This window comes from Stegostoma tigrinum, chromosome 30 (genome assembly GCF_030684315.1).
Source record: "Stegostoma tigrinum isolate sSteTig4 chromosome 30, sSteTig4.hap1, whole genome shotgun sequence".
Taxonomy (NCBI): domain Eukaryota; kingdom Metazoa; phylum Chordata; class Chondrichthyes; order Orectolobiformes; family Stegostomatidae; genus Stegostoma; species Stegostoma tigrinum.
The window spans coordinates 1,817,683-1,836,077 of NC_081383.1; the positions used below are offsets into that span (position 1 = coordinate 1,817,683).

The following is an 18,395-nucleotide window of genomic DNA, read 5'->3' on the forward strand; positions in this document are numbered from 1 at the left end:
ATTTCTAACCTTTCTCAAAAAAGGATTATAAATTCATTCAGATAGAGAAACCAAGGTACACCATCATAAATTGTGATCAGAGATAATGGGAACTGCAGATGCTGGAGAATCCGAGATAACAAAGTGTGAAGCTGGATGAACACAGCAGGCCAAGCAGCATCTAAGATGCCATCATAAAGTCTGTATTACTCCAGGCTAAGGTGTGTATTACTCTGTGTTTCTGCAGGCTAAGTCTGTATAACTCTATGTGACTCCATGCCACATGGTGTTACCTAGTGCACCATTTATATGATGAGATTCCATGACTGCCATTCCAGCCAATGAACCCTCAGCTCCTGGACCCATCTGGAACTGAATGAGAAAAGGTTTGATTAGATGATGAGAATGGAAAACGTGAGGATGATCTTGTTCACACTGAGCCACCGCAAGGTGCCTGTCATTGCAATATTAGAACTTAGCTCATTGACCCGTGTGTTCAGTTGAACACTGTCTAACCTCTCAGCTACTGAGCCCCTCAGTTACACTGCAACTTTTTGTGGGACTGTGGGATGACGATAAATATCCCCAAACCACTGTTTGATCCCTGAATTCCCGGGGTCAGTATTTACTTTCCAATAAACATCACAGAAGCAGATTGCCTGCATATTATCACGTCACTGTTTGTAGGATCCTGCTGACACATTTCCTACAGCAGCAATTACACTGAAGGGAATTTCTTCAAATCTTAACAAAGTGAATGGTTGCAATTTCATTCTTCCTCCTGACTACAACTTCCATTTGTGTAGCAGCTTTAATGTCATAAAATGGCCCCAAAGTGCTTCACAAGAGGATTATTAAGCAATCTTTGACACCTAGTAACAGGAAGGGATGCTATTTTGGTGATTAAGAACTTTCAAAGACTGTCTTAAAGGAGAAGCAACAGCTGGAGAGATTTGGGGTGGAAATTCCAGGCAGCTCTAGGTGCGGCCACAAATGGCTCAGCAACGAAAACCTGCTCCGGATAAGTGTAGGGAGGGATGTGGGTGCCAGAGGAGGTTACCTAGATAGGGCGGGGATGTAGGGGCTGGAGGGGGTTACAGAGATAGGGAGGGGGTGTAGGGGCTGGAGGGGGTTACAGAGATAGGGAGGGCGTGTAGAGGTGGAGGGGGTTACAGAGATAGGGAGGGGGTGTAGGGGCTGGAGGGGGTTACAGAGATAGGGAGGGCGTGTAGAGGTGGAGGGGTTTACAGAGATAGGGAGGGGGTGTAGGGGTTGGAGGTGGTTACAGAGATAGGGAGGGGGTGTAGGGGCTGGAGGGGGTTACAGAGATAGGGATGGGGTGTAGGGACTGGAGGAGGATACAGAGATAGGGCGGGGATAGAACATAGAACATAGAACATAGAACAGTACAGCACAGAACAGGCCCTTCAGCGCACAATGTTGTGCCGACCATTGATCCTCATGTGTGCACCCTCAAATTTCTGTGACCATATGCATGTCCAGCAGTCTCTTAAATGACCCCAATGACCTTGCTTCCACAACTGCTGCTGGCAATAAGGTGATCATCCTTTCTTAACCTCAGTTCCACTCAAATAACTTCCCTGGACACACTCCAGGAACATCGTCCCTAAGTATAGGCATAACGTCATCCTAACCAAAAACACTACTCCACCTCCTCCCTTGCAAACCCCTACCTGCACCCCCAACCCCCACCCACCAACCACGCTCTCTATCCTTCAAGTCCTGGAATATTAACCTCCAAATCCTGCTGTTCCCTGAGCCATGTCCCTATTATTGCTATGATATTCCAGTCCCATATCCCCAACCCATGACCTGAGTTCATCTGCCTTAACTGTCAGCCCTCTTGCATTAACAAATGCAGTTTAATTTTATAGTCTTACCTCGTCCTCTGCCTTGCTCTTACCTTCCTTGACTATTTGACTTGCTCCTCTTCTCATTTGCACTCGTCACAGACTTATTTCCTTTCTTACTATCTCTTTGGGTCCCTCTCTTACTAGCTTAAAGCCTTCCAAGTTGCACGAGTAAATCTCCTGACAAGGATATTTGTCCGCTTCCAATTCAGTTGCAATCTGTCCTTCTTATATAGGTCATTTCTACCTCAGAAGAGATTCCAAAGATCCAAAAATGTAAATCCCTGCCCCTTGCACAACTCCTTGGCCATGCGTTTATCTGCTGTACCCTCCTATTCCTTCTCTCACTAGCATGTAACCCTGGGAGTAATCCAGCTATTCATCCCCATTGGCAGTCCCTCACAGACATGGATAATTTTCTTCCACTCTCAGGGTAAGTCTGTAGATGGCTGTACAGTCTGATGCGGCTTCCACAGGCTCTGTTACACTCAGGGCAGAAGGTAGTAGCGGGAAGGGGTGAGTGGGGCATTGGCGTGACAGTGCATTCCTTACACTGTTTTTTCCTGGTTTTCACTTTTTCCTGACGGTAGGTCTCGAGGTGCTCGATGTCTTCCTCGATACTCCTCCTTCACTTCGGACAGCTTTGGCCACTGATTCCCAGTGTAGGGGCTGGAGGGGGTTACAGAGATAGGGAGGGGGTGTAGGGGCTGGAGGGGGTTACAGAGAGAGGGAGGGGGTGTAGGGGCTGGAGGGGGTTACAGAGATAGGGAGGGGGTGTAGGGGCCAGAGGGGGTTACAGAGGTAGGGAGGGGGTGTAGGGGCCAGAGGGGGTTACAGAGATAGGGAGGGGGTGTAGGGGCTGGAGGATATTACAGAGATAGGGAGGGGGTGTAGGGGCTGGAGGGGGTTATAGAGATAGGGAGGGGGTGTAGGGGCCAGAGGGGGTTACAGAGATAGGGAGGGCGTGTAGAGGTGGAGGGGATTACAGAGATAGGGAGGGGGTGTAGGGGCTGGAGGGGGTTACAGAGATAGGGAGGGGGTGTAGGGGCTGGAGGGGGTTACAGAGAGAGGGATGGGGTGTAGGGGCTGGAGGATATTACAGAGATAGGGAGGAGGTGTAGGGGCTGGAGGAGGTTACAGAGATAGGGAGGGGGTGTAGGGGCTGGAGGGGGTTACAGAGATAGGGAGGGGGTGTAGGGGCTGGAGGAGGTTACAGAGATAGGGAGGGGGTGTAGGGGCTGGAGGAGGTTACAGAGATAGGGAGGAGGTGTAGGGGCTGGAGGAGGTTACAGAGATAGGGAAGGGGTGTAGGGCCTGGAGAGGGTTACAGAGATAGGGAGGGGGTGTAGGGGCCAGAGGGGGTTACAGAGATAGGGAGGGCGTGTAGGGGTGGAGGGGTTTACAGAGATAGGGAGGGGGTGTAGGGGCTGGAGGAGGTTACAGAGATAGGGAGGGATGTGTGTGCCAGAGGAGGTTACCTAATAGGGAGGGGGCGTAGGGGCTGGAGGGGTTTACAGCGATAAGGGGTGAGTTTAGGGGCTGGAGGGGGTTACAGAGATAGGGTGGGGTGTAGGGGCTGGACAGGGTTACAGAGTTAGGGAGGGGGTGTAGGGGCTGGAGGGGGTTACAGAGATAGGGTGGGGGTGTATGAGCTGGAGGAGGTTACAGAGATAGAGAGGACCGTCGGGGCTGAAGAAGACTACAGAGATAGAGATAGGGAGGGGGTGTAGAGGCTGGAGGAGGTTACAGAGATAGGGAGGGGGTGTAGGGCCTGGAGAGGGTTACAGAGATAGGGAGGGGGTTTAGGGGCCAGAGGGGGTTACAGAGATAGGGAGGGTGTGTAGGGGCTGGAGGGGGTTACAGAGATAGGGAGGGGGTTTAGGGGCCAGAGGGGGTTACAGAGATAGGGAGGGAGTGTAGTGGCTGGAGGAGCTTACAGAGATAGGGAGGGATGTGGGTGCCAGAGGGGGTTACAGAGATAGGGAGGGTGTGTAGGGGCTGGAGGGGGTTACAGAGATAGGGAGGGGGTGTAGGGGCTGGAGGGGGTTACAGAGATAGGGAGGGGGTGTAGGGGCTGGGGGGGGTTACAGAGATAGGGAGGGGGTGTAGGGGCTGCAGGGGGTTACAGAGATAGAGAGGACCATCGGGGCTGAAGAAGACTACAGAGATAGGGAGGGGGTATTGGGGCTGGTGGAGGGTATAGAGCCATGGAGAGGTAAGTCCACAGAGTGATTGCTAACTGGGATTTAGAATACACAGGATTTTGAATGAGCTGAGGATTACAGAGGGTAACATTTGGGAAACCAGGCAGGAGTAGCCTGGAATAGTGAAGTGCAGAGGTCCCAATATCATGGTCAGTATTTCTACAGGCAATTAGTCAAGAGCTGGGTGGAGATTTACTGGCTGGGAGTATGTTCCCTTGTCCTGATCTTCGCTGGTTACAGTCTCATTGGTGTCAAATTCAAAGGTAGTCAGTGAAAGCAGAATATTTAACTGCATCATAGCCAAACCTGTCCTGAGACTGGAGAGTTCATCAGGAGCAGGGGGCCAGGCTACCGAAACCAGCCTCAGCATCTCACCTTAATCCAGAGGTACTGAGGCCAACAACAGACAGCTGAGGAAAAGATTTATGTGGCCTTATGATCCGATTAAGCTATTTGGCAGCTGTAGCCCTGGCTCGGCCCATCGCTGGCACAGACTTACACTGGAACGGCTGCTTGCTGCTCCCAGGGGCGCAATCCTCGGGTACATGTTCTCGCTGGAGTTTGTGGAGTCTACCAAGAAAACGGCAGAAGCTGCAGGTGAATGGAAACAGGTCACGATGGAAGTGAGGCAGTGAACTTGTCAGAATTTTGAAGAATGGATGTTCAGCATGATTTCTTTTGTAAGTTGTGCTCAATCGCCCATTAGTAGCAGCATTCCCTGAGCAGTGCCAACAGCTGCGGGCCCAAATGCAGCTGCGACCAGTGGGTTGACAGTGCCCCATGACCCCTCCTCTCCAGGCTGAGAGGGAAACAGCTTTACACTGTCTTTGGGTCAGCCCACACAAACATCTGGGAAACTCAGCGAAAACCTGAAATCTCGCCTACAGCCACAGACCGAGAGGGGAGATGTTAGTGTGGTGCAGTCGGCAGTGATCAAAGACTTTACTCTGTATCTAACCCTGTGCTGTCCCTGTCCTGGGAGGGTTTGGTGGGGACAGTGCGGAGGGAGCTTTACTCTGTAGTGAACCCTGCGTTGTCCCTGTCCTGGCAGTGTTTGATGGGGACAGTGTAGAGGAAGCTTTACTTTATATTATAAACATGGTTTGCCTCCCCACCACCCCAATGTAATTCTCCCATTCCCACTGTGCTCTCTCTCACCCTCTGGCTACAATGATCATTGGAAAGAGGCCTCTTACCTGCTGGGCTGGGAATGATTGATGTTCCTGGAGGGCCACTGCCTGGGGCTCCCTGAGAGAGGAAATGTCACATTACTCCAAAAAGACTCGTAGAGTCATCGAGATATAGAACTGTATAGCACGGAAACAGACCCCTCGCTCCAACCCGTCCATGTCTGCCAGATTTCAATAGGCAATAGACAATAGGTGCTGGAGTAGGCCATTCGGCCCTTCGAGCCAGCACCACCATTCATTATGATCATGGCTGATCATCCACAATCAGTATCCTGTTCCTGCCTTATCCCCATAACCCTTGATTCCACTATCTTTAAGAGCTCTATCTATCTCTTTCTTGAAAGTATCCAGAGAGTTGGCCTCCACTGCCTTCTGGGGCAGAGCATTCCATATATCCACCACTCTCTGGGTGAAGAAGTTTCTCCTCAACTCTGTTCTATATGGCCTACCCCTTATTTTTAAACTGTGTCCTCTGGTTCTGGACTCACCCATCAGCGGAAACATGCTTCCTGCCTCCAGAGTGTCCAATCCCTTAATAATCTTATACGTCTCAATCAGATCCCCTCTCATCCTTCTAAACTCAAGTGTATACAAGCCCAGTCGATCCAATCTTTCAACATATGATAGTCCTGCCATTCCGGGAATTAACCTCATGAACCTACGCTGCGCTCCCTCAGTAGCAAGAATGTCTTTCCTCAAATTTGGAGACCAAAACTGCACACAATACTCTAGGTCTCACCAGGGCCCTGTACAGCTGCAGAAGGACCTCTTTGCTCCTGTACTCAATTCCTCTTGTTATGAAGGCCAGCATGCCATTAGCTTTCTTCACTACCTGCTGTACCTGCATGCTTGCTTTCATTGACTGATGTACAAGAACACCTGGATCTCGTTGTGCTTCACCTTTACCTAACTTGACTCCATTTAGATAGTAATCTGCCTTCCTGTTCTTGTCACCAAAGTGGATAACCTCACATTTATCCACATTAAACTGCATCTGCCATGCATCCGTCCACTTACCTAGCCTGTCCAAGTCACCCTGTATTCTCATAACATCCTCCTCACATTTCACACTGCCACCCAGCTTTGTGTCATTGGCAAATTTGCTAAAATTACTTTTAATGCCTTCGTCTATATCATTAATATATATCGTAAACAGCTGCGGTCCCAGCACCGAACCTTGTGGTACGCCACTGGTCACCGCCTGCCATTCCGAAAGGGACCTGTTTATCACTACTCTTTGCTTCCTGTCAGCCAGCCAGCCAATTTCCAATCCAAGCCAGTATTTTGCCCCCAATACCATGTGCCCTAATTTTGCTCACTAATCTCCTATGCGGGACTTTATCAAAGGCTTTCTGAAAGTCCAGGTACACTACATCCACTGGCTCTCCCGTATCCATCTTCATAGACACATCCTCAAAAAATTCCAGAAGATTAGTCAAGCACGATTTCCCCTTTGTAAATCCATGCTGACTCTGACCTATTCTGCTACTGCTATCCAAATGAGTTGTAATTTCATCTTTTATAATTGAATCCAGCATCTTTCCCACCACTGACGTCAGGCTAACCGATCTATAATTTCCTATTTTCACTCTCCCTCCTTTCTTGAAAAGTGGGACAACATATGCCACCCTCCAATCCGCAGGAACTGATCCTGAATCTATAGAACCTTGGAAAATAATTACCAACGCATCCACAATTTCTAGAGCCACCTCCTTAAGTACTGGGATGCAGACCATCAGGTCCCAGGGGACTTATCAGCCTTCAGACCCAACAGTCTATCCAACACCATTCCCTGCCTAATGTAAATTCCCTTCAGTTCGTCCATTACCCTAGGTCCTCCAGCCACTATTACATCTGGGAGATTGCTTGTGTCTTCCCTAGTGAAGACAGATCCAAAGTACCTATTCAACTCTTCTGCCATTTCCTTGTTCCCCATAATAAATTCAACCATTTCTGTCTTCAAGGGCCCAATTTTAGTCTTAACCATTTTTTTTCTTTTCACATACCTAAAAAAGCTTTCACTATCCTCCTTTATATTTTTGGCCAATTTGCCTTCGTACCTCATTTTTTCTCTGTGTATTGCCTTTTTAGTTATCCGCTGTTGCTCTTCAAAACTTTCCCAGTCCCCTGGCTTCCCACTCATCTTTGCTATGTTATACTTCTTCTCTTTTATTTTTATACAGTCCTTAACTTCCCTCGTCAGCCACGGCCGCCCCTACTTCCCCTTAGGATCTTTCTTCCTCTTTGGAATGAACTGATCCTGCACCTTCTGCATTATATCCAGAAATACCTGCCATTGTTGTTCAACTGCCATCCCTGCTAGGGTATTGTACCATTAAACTTTGGCCAGCTCCTCCCTCATAGCTCCATAGTTCCCCTTATTCAACTGCAATACTGACACTTCCGATTCTCCCTTCTCCCTCGCAAACTGCAGATTAAAACTTATCATATTATGGTCACTACCTCCTAATGATGCCTTTACTTCGAGGTCCCTGATCAAATCCGGTTCATTGCACAACACCAGATCCAGAATTGCCTCCTCCCTGGTAGGCTCCAGTACAAGTTGTTCTCAGAATCCATCTCGAAGGCCCCCACAAACTCCTTTTCTTGGGGTCTAGTACCATCCTGATTCTCCCAGTCTACCCGCATGTTGAAATCCCCCATAACAACTGTAGTGATACCTTTGTGACAGGCCAATTTCAACTCCTGATTCAACCTGCACCCTACCTCCTGACTACTGTTTGGGGGCCTGTAGATAACTCCCATTAGGGTCTTTCTACCCTTAGAATTTCTCAGCTCTATCCATACTGACTCTACATCTCCTGACTCTATGTCCCTCCTCGCAAGGGACCAAATATCATTCCTCACCAACAGGGCTATCCCACCCCCTCTGCTCATCAGCCTGTCCTTTCAATAGCACGTATAGCCTTGAATATTCATTTCCTAGGCCCTGTCCACTTGAAGCCACGTCTCAGTTATCCCCACAACATCGTACTTGCCAATTTCCAACTGAGCCTCAAGCTCATCCACCTTATTTCTTATGATTTGTGCATTCATATATAATATTTTTAATTTGTTTCTCCCCTCACCCTTCCTATCAATCCCTGTTTCACTCAGCCATACTGTACGATCCCTTCTTGAGTTTTCTGCTCTGTTGATTCTGTTGTCCTTCTTAACCTCTCTTATCCTCACTTTCCCTTTAACTTCATTCTTAAATTTCTGGTTTGGCCTCTCCCCCCTACTACTTAGTTTAAACACACCTGTGTTGCAGTGGCAAACCTGCCTGCCAGAAAGCCGGTTCCCCGATTATTAAGGTGCAAACCGTCCCTCCTGTACAATTTATTCTTACCCCAAAACATACCCCAGTGATCCAAGAATTTAAATTCTTGCTTCCGACACCAGTCCCTCAGCCACACGTTCAGGTCCATTATCTCTCTGTTCCTGCCCTCTCCAGCCCGAGGGACTGGAAGCAAACTGGAGATAACCACCCTGGAAGTCCTGCTTTTCAGCCTTCTTCCGAGTTCTCTGAAGTCCTGCTGTAGAATGCTCCTCCTTTTCTTCCCGACGTCATTAGTGCCGACATGCACCACCACCTCTGGCTCTTCACCTTCACCCTCGAGGACTCTCTGCACTCTATCAGTGACGTCCTGGATCCTGGCACCAGGAAGGCAACACACCATCCTCAAATCTCGCCTGTTGCCGCAGAAACCCCTGTCAGTCCCTCTCACAATGGAGTCCCCTATTACCACAGCTCTCCATGATGTCTGGCTTCTCGGCTCTGCCTCTACAGCAATTTTTGACTCACAGACCTGTCCACCTCTCGGACTGGCAGTGTCGTCTGTCTCGGCAGTTTCCAAGACAGTCAGCCTGTTTACAATAGGTGCTTCCCCTAGGGTCACTTGTACTTCATTCATGTCTTCCTTTGTCATCGACATCCCCCTTCTCCCTTCAGGTATCTCGGTGTAATGACCTCGCTGAAGGTCCTGTCCAGAAAATTCTCATTCTCTCGGATGAGCCTGAGGTCTTCTAGTTCTTTCTTCAGTGCTGCAACAACCTCCTCCAGAAGCTGAATGTGTCCACACTTTCCACAACTTTGGGAACCAGAGGCACCATCAGTGTCCCTGACCTCCCACATCATGCACACAGCACACTGAATCAGCTTGGCGATCATGTCTTCACCTTCTTCAACAGTGGCGTAATCTCCTCACTCAGCCTCTTCGCCGAAGACTCGCACTTTACTCACCAGGCACTTCCCTTAGCCCTTGTGTGTTTGCTGTGAGTCTGTGAACTCTTAATTAGGTTAGAGGAGGAGGGTGGGAGGGAGGCCCTACCGTGTCGGACCTGGGGCTGAGAACACATCTACTTAAACAGCACTCCGCTGCAAAAAAAGACCCGCTGGCTTCGAGGTAAGTACATAAATAGCACTCACTTACCTTCCCAAATAATCTCGTTCTGTTTGCCAGCGTTTGGCCCATATCCCTCTAAACCCACCCAGATGCCTTTCAAATGTTGTAACTGTCCCAGCCTCCACCACTTCCTGTGGCAGCTCGTTCCATACACGCACCACTCTCTGTGTGAAAATGCTGCCCCTTAGATCCCTTTTAAATATTTCCCTTCTCACCTTAAAACTATGCCCTCTTGTTTTAGTCTCCCCCACCCTGGGAGAAAGATCTCATCTATTCACCCTATCTGTGCCCCTTGTGATTTTCTAATCCTCTATAAGGTCACCCCTCAGCCTCTGACGCTCCAGGGAAAATAGCCTCGGCCTATCCAGCCTCTCCCTGTAGCTCAAACCCTCCAACTCTGGAAACATCCTTATAAATCTTTCCTGAACCTTTTCTAGTTTCACAACATCCAACCTATAACGGGAAGACCAGAACTGAATGCAGTATTTCAACAGATGCTTAACCAACATCCTGCACAGCTGTTACACGACCTCCCAACTCCTGTACTCAGTGCACTGACACATAAAGGCAAGCGTTCCAAATGCCTTCTTCATCACCCTGTCTACCGGGGGCTCAACTCGAAAGAGACCCAGAGCTAGAGAGCAGGCGACAGTGCTTTGTGGGTGGGTGGGGGTCGTGTGTTCGATCAGATGAATGGGAGTGGAAGTCACGGCTGCAGGTTTTATCTGGGGGGAGCAGTGTTTGGGACACGGTTTGTGTGGCTGGACAGTGAGGGGAAAGAGGGCTCTGGAGTTAGGAGGGAGGGGGAAAGGGAAGGAGAGGGAGGGAAGAGAGGAAAGGGGAGAGGCAGAGGGAGGGCGGAGAGGGATAGGAAGGGGCAGAGGACGAGCAAGAGGAAGAGGGAGATCAGGGAGGGAGAGGGAGAGGAAGGGGGAGAGGGATGGGCAGGGAGAGAGGGAGTGGGAGAGGGGAGAAGGATGGGGAGAGGGACAGGGAAGGGAAGAGGAAGAAGGAGAGGGAAGAGAGAGGGGGATGGGGAGAGGGAGATAAAGAGGGAGGGTGAGCGGAGGGGGAGGAGGAGGAGGGAGAGGGGAGGACAGGGGATGAGGGAGAGGTAGAGGACAAGGGAGGGAGAGGAATAAGGAGAGGGGTGGAGGGAAGGCGGACAGGGAGAGGGGAGCGGGAGGGAGAGGGAGAAGGTGGGTGAGAGGGAGAAGGAGATGGGAGAGAGAAGGGGAGACTGAGAGGTGGAGGGGCAGGGAGAGGCAGAGGGGAGGGGAGAAGGGAGTGAAAGGGGTAGGGAGAGGGAGGGGAGATGGAGAGAGAGATGGGTGAGAGGGCGAGGGGGAGGAAAGGGGAATGAGAGATGGGAGGGAAAGGGGAAGGAGGAGAGAGGGATGGGGAGAGAGATGGGGAGAGGGAGAAGGAGGGAGAGGCGGCAAGGGGAGAGGAAGAGGGGAGAGGCCCGGGAGAGGGGATGGATAGGGAGGGGGAAAGGGAGAGGGAGGAAGAGAAGGAGTGGGGAGGCAAGAGGGAGAGGGGACAGAGAGGGAAGGGGAGAGGGGAGGGGAGATGAGATGAAGAGGGACAGCGGTGGTTAGGGGGAGGGGGAGAGGGAGAGGAGAAGGAGAAGGAGAGACAGAGGGAGGGGAGAGGAAGAAGAAGAGGGGAGGGAAGAGGGAGAGGGAAGGATGTTGCGAGTGGGAGAGTGAGGACAAGGGAGAGGGAGGGAATGTGGAGAGAGGTGGGAAAGGGCAGGGAGAGAGGGATGGAGGGTTACGGCTGTCTGCGATGAGGTGGGGAGGGGGATATGGGAGGAAGCAGGATGCAGGGACCTGGCCTCCATCCTGGCAGTGGAGAGCAGGGCAGGATGGATGGATGGAAGTGGGTAAGGAAGGTGTTGGTTTGGGGTATGTTTGAAATCAGGTTGATCGACTCACCACGTAGCTGCCTGGTGATGATGAGGAATATGGTATCTCGGGCAGAGAAAGAGAAATTATTAATGTTTGATCATTCTTAGTAACAGCTCAGTCCAGGAGAACAGCCAAAGTGTGTAGTCTCAAATATTATCCACATACTGAACGCTCGAAGCAATATTTTTATGTGAGCTGGGAGGCAATTGGTAAAAAATACAATTGTGTGAATAAATCCACTGATTGTTAACTGGTTGGAGACACTTGGAATGGTCCCTGTGCAGTTAACTACTTATTTCCTGTCTGACCAGGTGACCCTTTACTCACAGTGCTTGTGTTCACTGGGTTCGGCCGGGAGCGGCCCGCTCCTCCTCCTGGAGCCCTGTAAAATAAACACAACTCAGTTACAGAGGCCACAGGTAATCCCAGAGCATACCACTGCCCAACTCACCAGTTCCGGACCACAGGAGAAGGGATCCACACCGAGACAAGATCCACACAGTGACAGGAGATCTGCATTGTCAGAGGGGATCCATTCCGCGATAAGGGATCCTCTCTGAGGGAATCCACAGTGATGGGATCCACCATAAGGTTCCCTCTCTCTCAGTCACAACTTTTCGATCCTCCTCCTCCATCTCAGAGCTCTCTCCCTCAAACCCCTCCCTTCCTTGTTACAAAGCACCAAAAACCCCAAGTTTGTTTTCATCTTCCCTGCCAACAACAAAAGACTAAAACTAACAATGTGGTCACAGTCATACTTCCATTTGTGGGATCTCACTATGCACAAACTGTGAACTATGGAGTGCTTTGGAATATCCCAAGATTGTGAAAGGTGCTACAGGAATGCAAATTATTACATTTTCTCTTGGCTTTTGCATGAGAACTAAGTAACACTTGCATCTCATTAAGAGGCCATTGGACCCATCATGACTGGGATAGGTCTATATAATCCAAAACAAAACAAATGAGATTGCACTCTGTATTAGGAATGGTCTCAAAAAGGAGGGTGGATCAATTTCATCAAGGTTATTTTCTGAAGGAGCAATGAGAGCGGGTACGTGATGAGTAATCAATAACCCGAGGGCAGGATCCTTTTCACTCTGTGCACTGGGTTATTGTCGTCAAGAACAGGTTGGCTGAAAGGTTTTGGAAGTCTGGGCTTCCTCAGCACTGACACTCCGAAAGCGCAGCTCTCCCTCATTACTGGCCCTCCGACAGTGCGGCACTGCCTCAGCGCTGACCCTCTGACAGTGCGGCGCTCCCTCAGCACTGACCCTCCGAAAGCGCAGCTCTCGCTAAGCACTGACCCTCCGACAGTGCGGCAGTCCCTCTGCACTGACCCTCCGACAGTGCGGCCTTCCCTCAGCGCTGACCCTCCGACAGTGCGGCACTCCCTCTGCACTGACCCTCCGACAGTGCGGCCTTCCCTCAGCGCTGACCCTCTGACAGTGCGGCACTTCCTCAGCACTGACCCTCCGACAGTGCGGCCCTCGCTAAGCACTGGCCCTCCGACAGTGCAGCACTACCTCAGCGCTGACCCTCCGACAGTGTGGCTCTCCCTCATTACTGACCCTCCGACTGTGCGGCCCTCCCTCAGCACTGACCCTCTGATGGGGTGGAGCACCCTGAATATTGCATGAGGATGAGTGAGCTCCTGAGGTTGGATGTGACTCATGTATCTTATGACTTAGAAACGCACGTGCTGCTGTTGCACCCACTGCTGCAGAAAGGAGTATGTGAGGATGTGGGCCTAATTGGATAGTTCTCTCAAAGAGACAGCAGGTACGATGGGCCAAATAGAATCCCCCCATCATGATGCTCTCACTGTTCATTTTTCCCGTGTAATTTGTAATCGCTTGATAATTTGAGAGGCTCTGCTTCAACGATTGGGACCATGTGTTCACATACTGACAACTCAACAAGACGGCATCCAATCAGAAATCTTACAGATTCATTGCCAGCATTCCGTGGCATCCCAGAGAGTTTGATGGGGGCAACATCGGTCCTCCATAACTCTGTAAGAGAAAGGGAAAGCAGATCGGAATTAATGAGCATTTGTGAGAAATCTAGGGACTATCAGGGAGAGAACATGTGGTCAGCCAATTAGCACAAGGAACAGGGTGGTCTGTAACCCTTTGTATTGCCACAGGCTCGGGCTCAGTGTGACAGAAGGCTGTATATTTGTGTGATTGAGTCATGGGGTAGCAATGTAACCGAAGAGGTTATATAGAATGGCCTCCTCAGGGTCTTGCAATGTGTCATAGTCACAGAGTGCTCTGGCATAGATGGAGGCCATTCAGCCCATTATTCAATGACATGTCCTCACTGGGGGGCTCCTAATGGCTGTCTCCTACCGACTCCACCCCAGCAATTTATGAGAACCAATCCAGGACCAGCCTGAGCTGCAACACTGAGGAAGACCAGCACCTGGACACTCCCCTTGGCTATGCTTGATGGGCCGAATGGCTACCAGCCACTGTCTTCATAGATTCAGTCTGAGGGTCAACCCAAAATTCACAATAGACAGAGGACACTGTGCACAAGCTGGGGATGGAATTAATCTGGGACTAGCAGAAATAGCCACCTCACAGACCTAATTAATTCATGTCTCACAGTCCAGATTTTTGGAGGCTCTACCTCTGGGTCAATGGCTGTGGTCACTTCACTTACCTGTGGTCCCAGGCTAGTGAGACCACGGGGGACACTCGTCCTCTGTATCGGACCAGCCACACCCAGGGGCCCTGGTTTAGCAAGAGAGAGAGACGGAGAAAAATCCACGTCAGAAATACAAATGCACACCCAGGGGCCTGCTAGAAAACGCTGACACACTCCTCCTCCAGGGACACTCCCGCCCCCCCGTAAACACTGACACACTCCACTCCCAGGGATCCCTGCAAACACTGACACACTCCATCCCCAGGGACCCCCTGTAAACACTGACACACTTCCCCCCAGGGACCCCTTGTAAACATTGACACACTCCCCCCCCAACAAGGAACCCCCATAAACAATGATACCCTTCACCCTAGGGGGTCCCTGTTAACACTGACACACTCCCCCCCAGGGACTCCCCATAAGTACCGATACACTTACCCCAGGGGGTCCCTGTAAACACTGACATACTCCCCCCCAGGGACACCCCGTAAACACTGACACACTCCCCACCAGGGACTCGCCATAAATACCGACACACTCTATCCCGGGGGTCCCTGTTAACACTGACACACTCCCCCCCCAGGGACTCGCCATAAATACCGACACACTCTATCCCAGGGGGTCCCTGTAAACACTGACACACTCCCCCCCAGGGACTGCCCGTAAACACTGACACACACCCCCCCAGGGAGCCCCGTAAACAGTGAGACACTCCCCCCCCGGGACTCCCCGTAAACACTGACACACACCCCCCCCAGGGAGCCCCGTAAACACTGACACACTCCCCCCCCCAGGGACCCACCGTAAACACTGACACACTCCCCCCCACACAGAGACCCCCCCGGTAAACACTGACACACTCCCCCCCCGGGACTCCCCGTAAACACTGACACACTCCCACCCAGGGACCGCCTGTAAACACTGACACACTCCCCCCCCAGGGACCCACTGTAAACACTGACACACTCACCCCCACACAGAGACCCCCCCGTAAACACTGACACACTCCCCCCCAGGGACCCACCGTAAACACTGACACACTCCCCCCCACACAGAGACCCATCGTAAACACTGACACACTCCCCCCCACACAGAGACCCCCCGTAAACACTGACACACTCCCCCCCCAGGGACCCACCGTAAACACTGACACATTCCCCCCCCACCAGAGACCCCCCCGTAAACACTGACACACTCCCCCCCCAAGGACCCCCCATTAACACTGACACAATTCAATGCCTCTACTGTTGGGCTGTAGCCTGTATATCAATGACCCACATACTGCAAGGCTACTGGCTGCATTCAGACTGTGCATGGGGTAGGAATGAGGGGACAGTGAGAATGGAACCTCCATCCCTCGGAGTGATGATGTCCCCCATCCTTGGGAGGGGTCCACTAGTGGGAGGGAGGTCGGCCAGGGAGGGGCATCGAGTGGGCTGGAGTGGGGCCTCTCAGGTTTGGCTAGCTTGGTGGGGATGAACCCAATGGGACTGGTATTGTCATGGGATACTCACAGTGCACCCCCTGAGAATCCCACCCGCCCACTTCTTTCAACAACTGCCCTTGCCCCCTTCCCTTTCCCAACACAGTTTCCTCCATTATTCCTCCCTGAACCCTTTTAAACCCACATGCTCACAGGATTCATTGGAAGACTCTTCTGAGCATGCTGCTACAATGAGAACAGTGACCAATCACTTGGCCTCTCCATCATCCAGGTATAGTTAGGAATTGAGATTCCCCAAACAGGGAGAGATTTCTGAATCAATGATCTGAGGTTAACCTGCCCTTTCTGAGCTCACTGGGCAATCCCACATCAGTTCCCAATAACACAGCTCCCAGATCCCGAAGGTAGTTCACTGGGAGACGGATAAACCAATAGAGCAGTTCCCACCCTCTCTGGGGGGTCTGATTAAAATATTGTTTGGGTTTTCTCTGTTGAGCTACAGTTGCATTCAGTCCTTCGACTGTCGCGGACACAGTGGGAAACTGTAACATTAACACCACATGCAGTGCTGATATTGCTATGCACGGTTGCTGGACATCAGCAGCTCAGTTCCCCCACCCCAATCCTACCCTTTCCCCAGTCCACACCCTCACCATTACCTCCATCCATCCCTTACCCCCTCCATCACCTACCCCATCACCCTCACTTCCAGCCTCTTCCCACACCTTCACCTTCACCCCGACCCTTAGCCCATCCCCCATTCTCACCCCACCCCGACCTCAGTAGTGGGCCCAGGGAGGATCTCAGTCCCAGGAATAATGGTTGTGAACATTATGAAGACTGGTGTCAGACAGGAGTGTAAAAGCCCAGGGCCCCCCGCTCTCTCGTGCTAACCTTCCTGCCTGGTGGGCTCCAGGGTGTTCAGCAACAGGGGCTGGGAGCCTGGCATTCCAGCAGCTGGCTGTGGGAATAAAGCAAAGACAGGATGGTTACCATGGAGTACTCCACCTCCCACCCCCACTTCCCTCACCCAGTCTCACCCACATCGCACTTACCCTCATCCCAACCACTTCCACCCTCACTTTCCTCACCCAGTCTCACCCACATCACACCCACCCCTTCCCACACACCCTCATCCCCACCACGTCCCACCCTCACTTCCCTCACCCAGTCTCACCCACATCACACCCACCCTTTCCCACTCACCCTCATCCCCACCACCTCCCACCCCAACTCCCCTCACCCAGTTACCTACATCACACCCACCCCTTCCCACACACCCTCATCCCCACCACCTCCCACCCTCACTTCCCTCACCCAGTCTCACCCACATCACACCCACCCCTTCCCACACACCCTCATCCCCACCACGTCCCACCCTCACTTCCCTCACCCAGTCTCACCCACATCACACCCACCCTTTCTCACTCACCCTCATCCCCACCACCTCCCACCCCAACTCCCCTCACCCAGTTACCTACATCACACCCACCCCTTCCCACACACCCTCATCCCCACCACCTCCCACCCTCACTTCCCTCACCCAGTCTCACCCACATCACACCCACCCCTTCCCACACACCCTCATCCCCACCACCTCCCACCCTCACTTCCCTCACCCAGTCTCACCCACATCACACCCACCCCTTCCCACACACCCTCATCCCCACCACGTCCCACCCTCACTTCCCTCACCCAGTCTCACCCACATCACACCCACCCTTTCCCACACACCCTCATCCCCACCACCTCCCACCCCCACTCCCCTCACCCAGTCTCACCCACATCACACCCACCCTTTCCCACACACCCTCATCCCCACCACCTCCCACCCCCACTCCCCTCACCCAGTCACCTACATCACACCCACCCCTTCCCACACACCCTCATCCCCACCACCTCCCACCCTCACTTCCCTCACCCAGTCTCACCCACATCACACCCACCCCTTCCCACACACCCTCATCCCCACCACCTCCCACCCTCACTTCCCTCACCCAGTCTCACCCACATCACACCCACCCTTTCCCACTCACCCTCATCCCCACCACCTCCCACCCCAACTCCCCTCACCCAGTCACCTACATCACACCCACCCCTTCCCACACACCCTCATCCCCACCACTTCCCACCCTCACTTCCCTCACCCAGTCTCACCCACATCACACCCACCCTTTCCCACACACCCTCATCCCCACCACCTCCCACCCCCACTCCCCTCACCCAGTCTCACCCACATCACACCCACCCTTTCCCACACACCCTCATCCCCACCACCTCCCACCCCCACTCCCCTCACCCAGTCACCTACATCACACCCACCCCTTCCCACACACCCTCATCCCCACCACGTCCCACCCTCACTTCCCTCACCCAGTCTCACCCACATCACACCCACCCCTTCCCACTCACCCTCATCCCCACCACTTCCCACCCCCAGGCCCTTACACTCCCTGCCTGTCCCTCCCTTTGCTGCCTCAGTCTTTCTGTGGGTATAACACTGAAGAAGTGTGACATGGTGAGGAAGGTAATAACCATTGAGCTTTGTCCTGTTTCCCTGACACAGTTCAGTCGTCAAATGAGTTCACCTCCTTGTTGTTCCTGTGCCCCCCTCCCACATGTGGATGAGGTGGGGATCTGTCCAGCTGGGGGCTTGGGTCAGCCCCTGCCTGATGATAAAGGTGCCGTTGTCTCTCTGGAGCAGGCTGTATCTGCTGAGCAGATACGACGCTG

General features: G+C 52.2%; 1 protein-coding gene across 8 annotated transcripts in view; it reads right to left on the bottom strand.

Annotated features, from left to right (window-relative positions):
• ssbp4 (single stranded DNA binding protein 4) overlaps positions 1-18,395 on the bottom strand; it is a 105,521-nt gene that overhangs the window by 6,510 nt on the left and 80,616 nt on the right. For 4 of the 8 annotated variants that reach the window (XM_059638617.1, XM_059638618.1, XM_059638615.1 and 1 more), the window contains 7 exons: positions 16,557-16,623; positions 14,234-14,304; positions 13,511-13,578; positions 11,891-11,945; positions 5,251-5,302; positions 4,554-4,645; positions 273-351 (listed from right to left, as the gene is read on the bottom strand). In XM_059638617.1, the coding sequence (XP_059494600.1) occupies positions 273-351; positions 4,554-4,645; positions 5,251-5,302; positions 11,891-11,945; positions 13,511-13,578; positions 14,234-14,304; positions 16,557-16,623 (484 nt within the window). The remainder of the gene's footprint in view (positions 1-272; positions 352-4,553; positions 4,646-5,250; positions 5,303-11,890; positions 11,946-13,510; positions 13,579-14,233; positions 14,305-16,556; positions 16,624-18,395) is intronic. The other 4 variants (XR_009442826.1, XM_059638620.1, XM_059638621.1 and 1 more) reach the window with 3 other exon arrangements.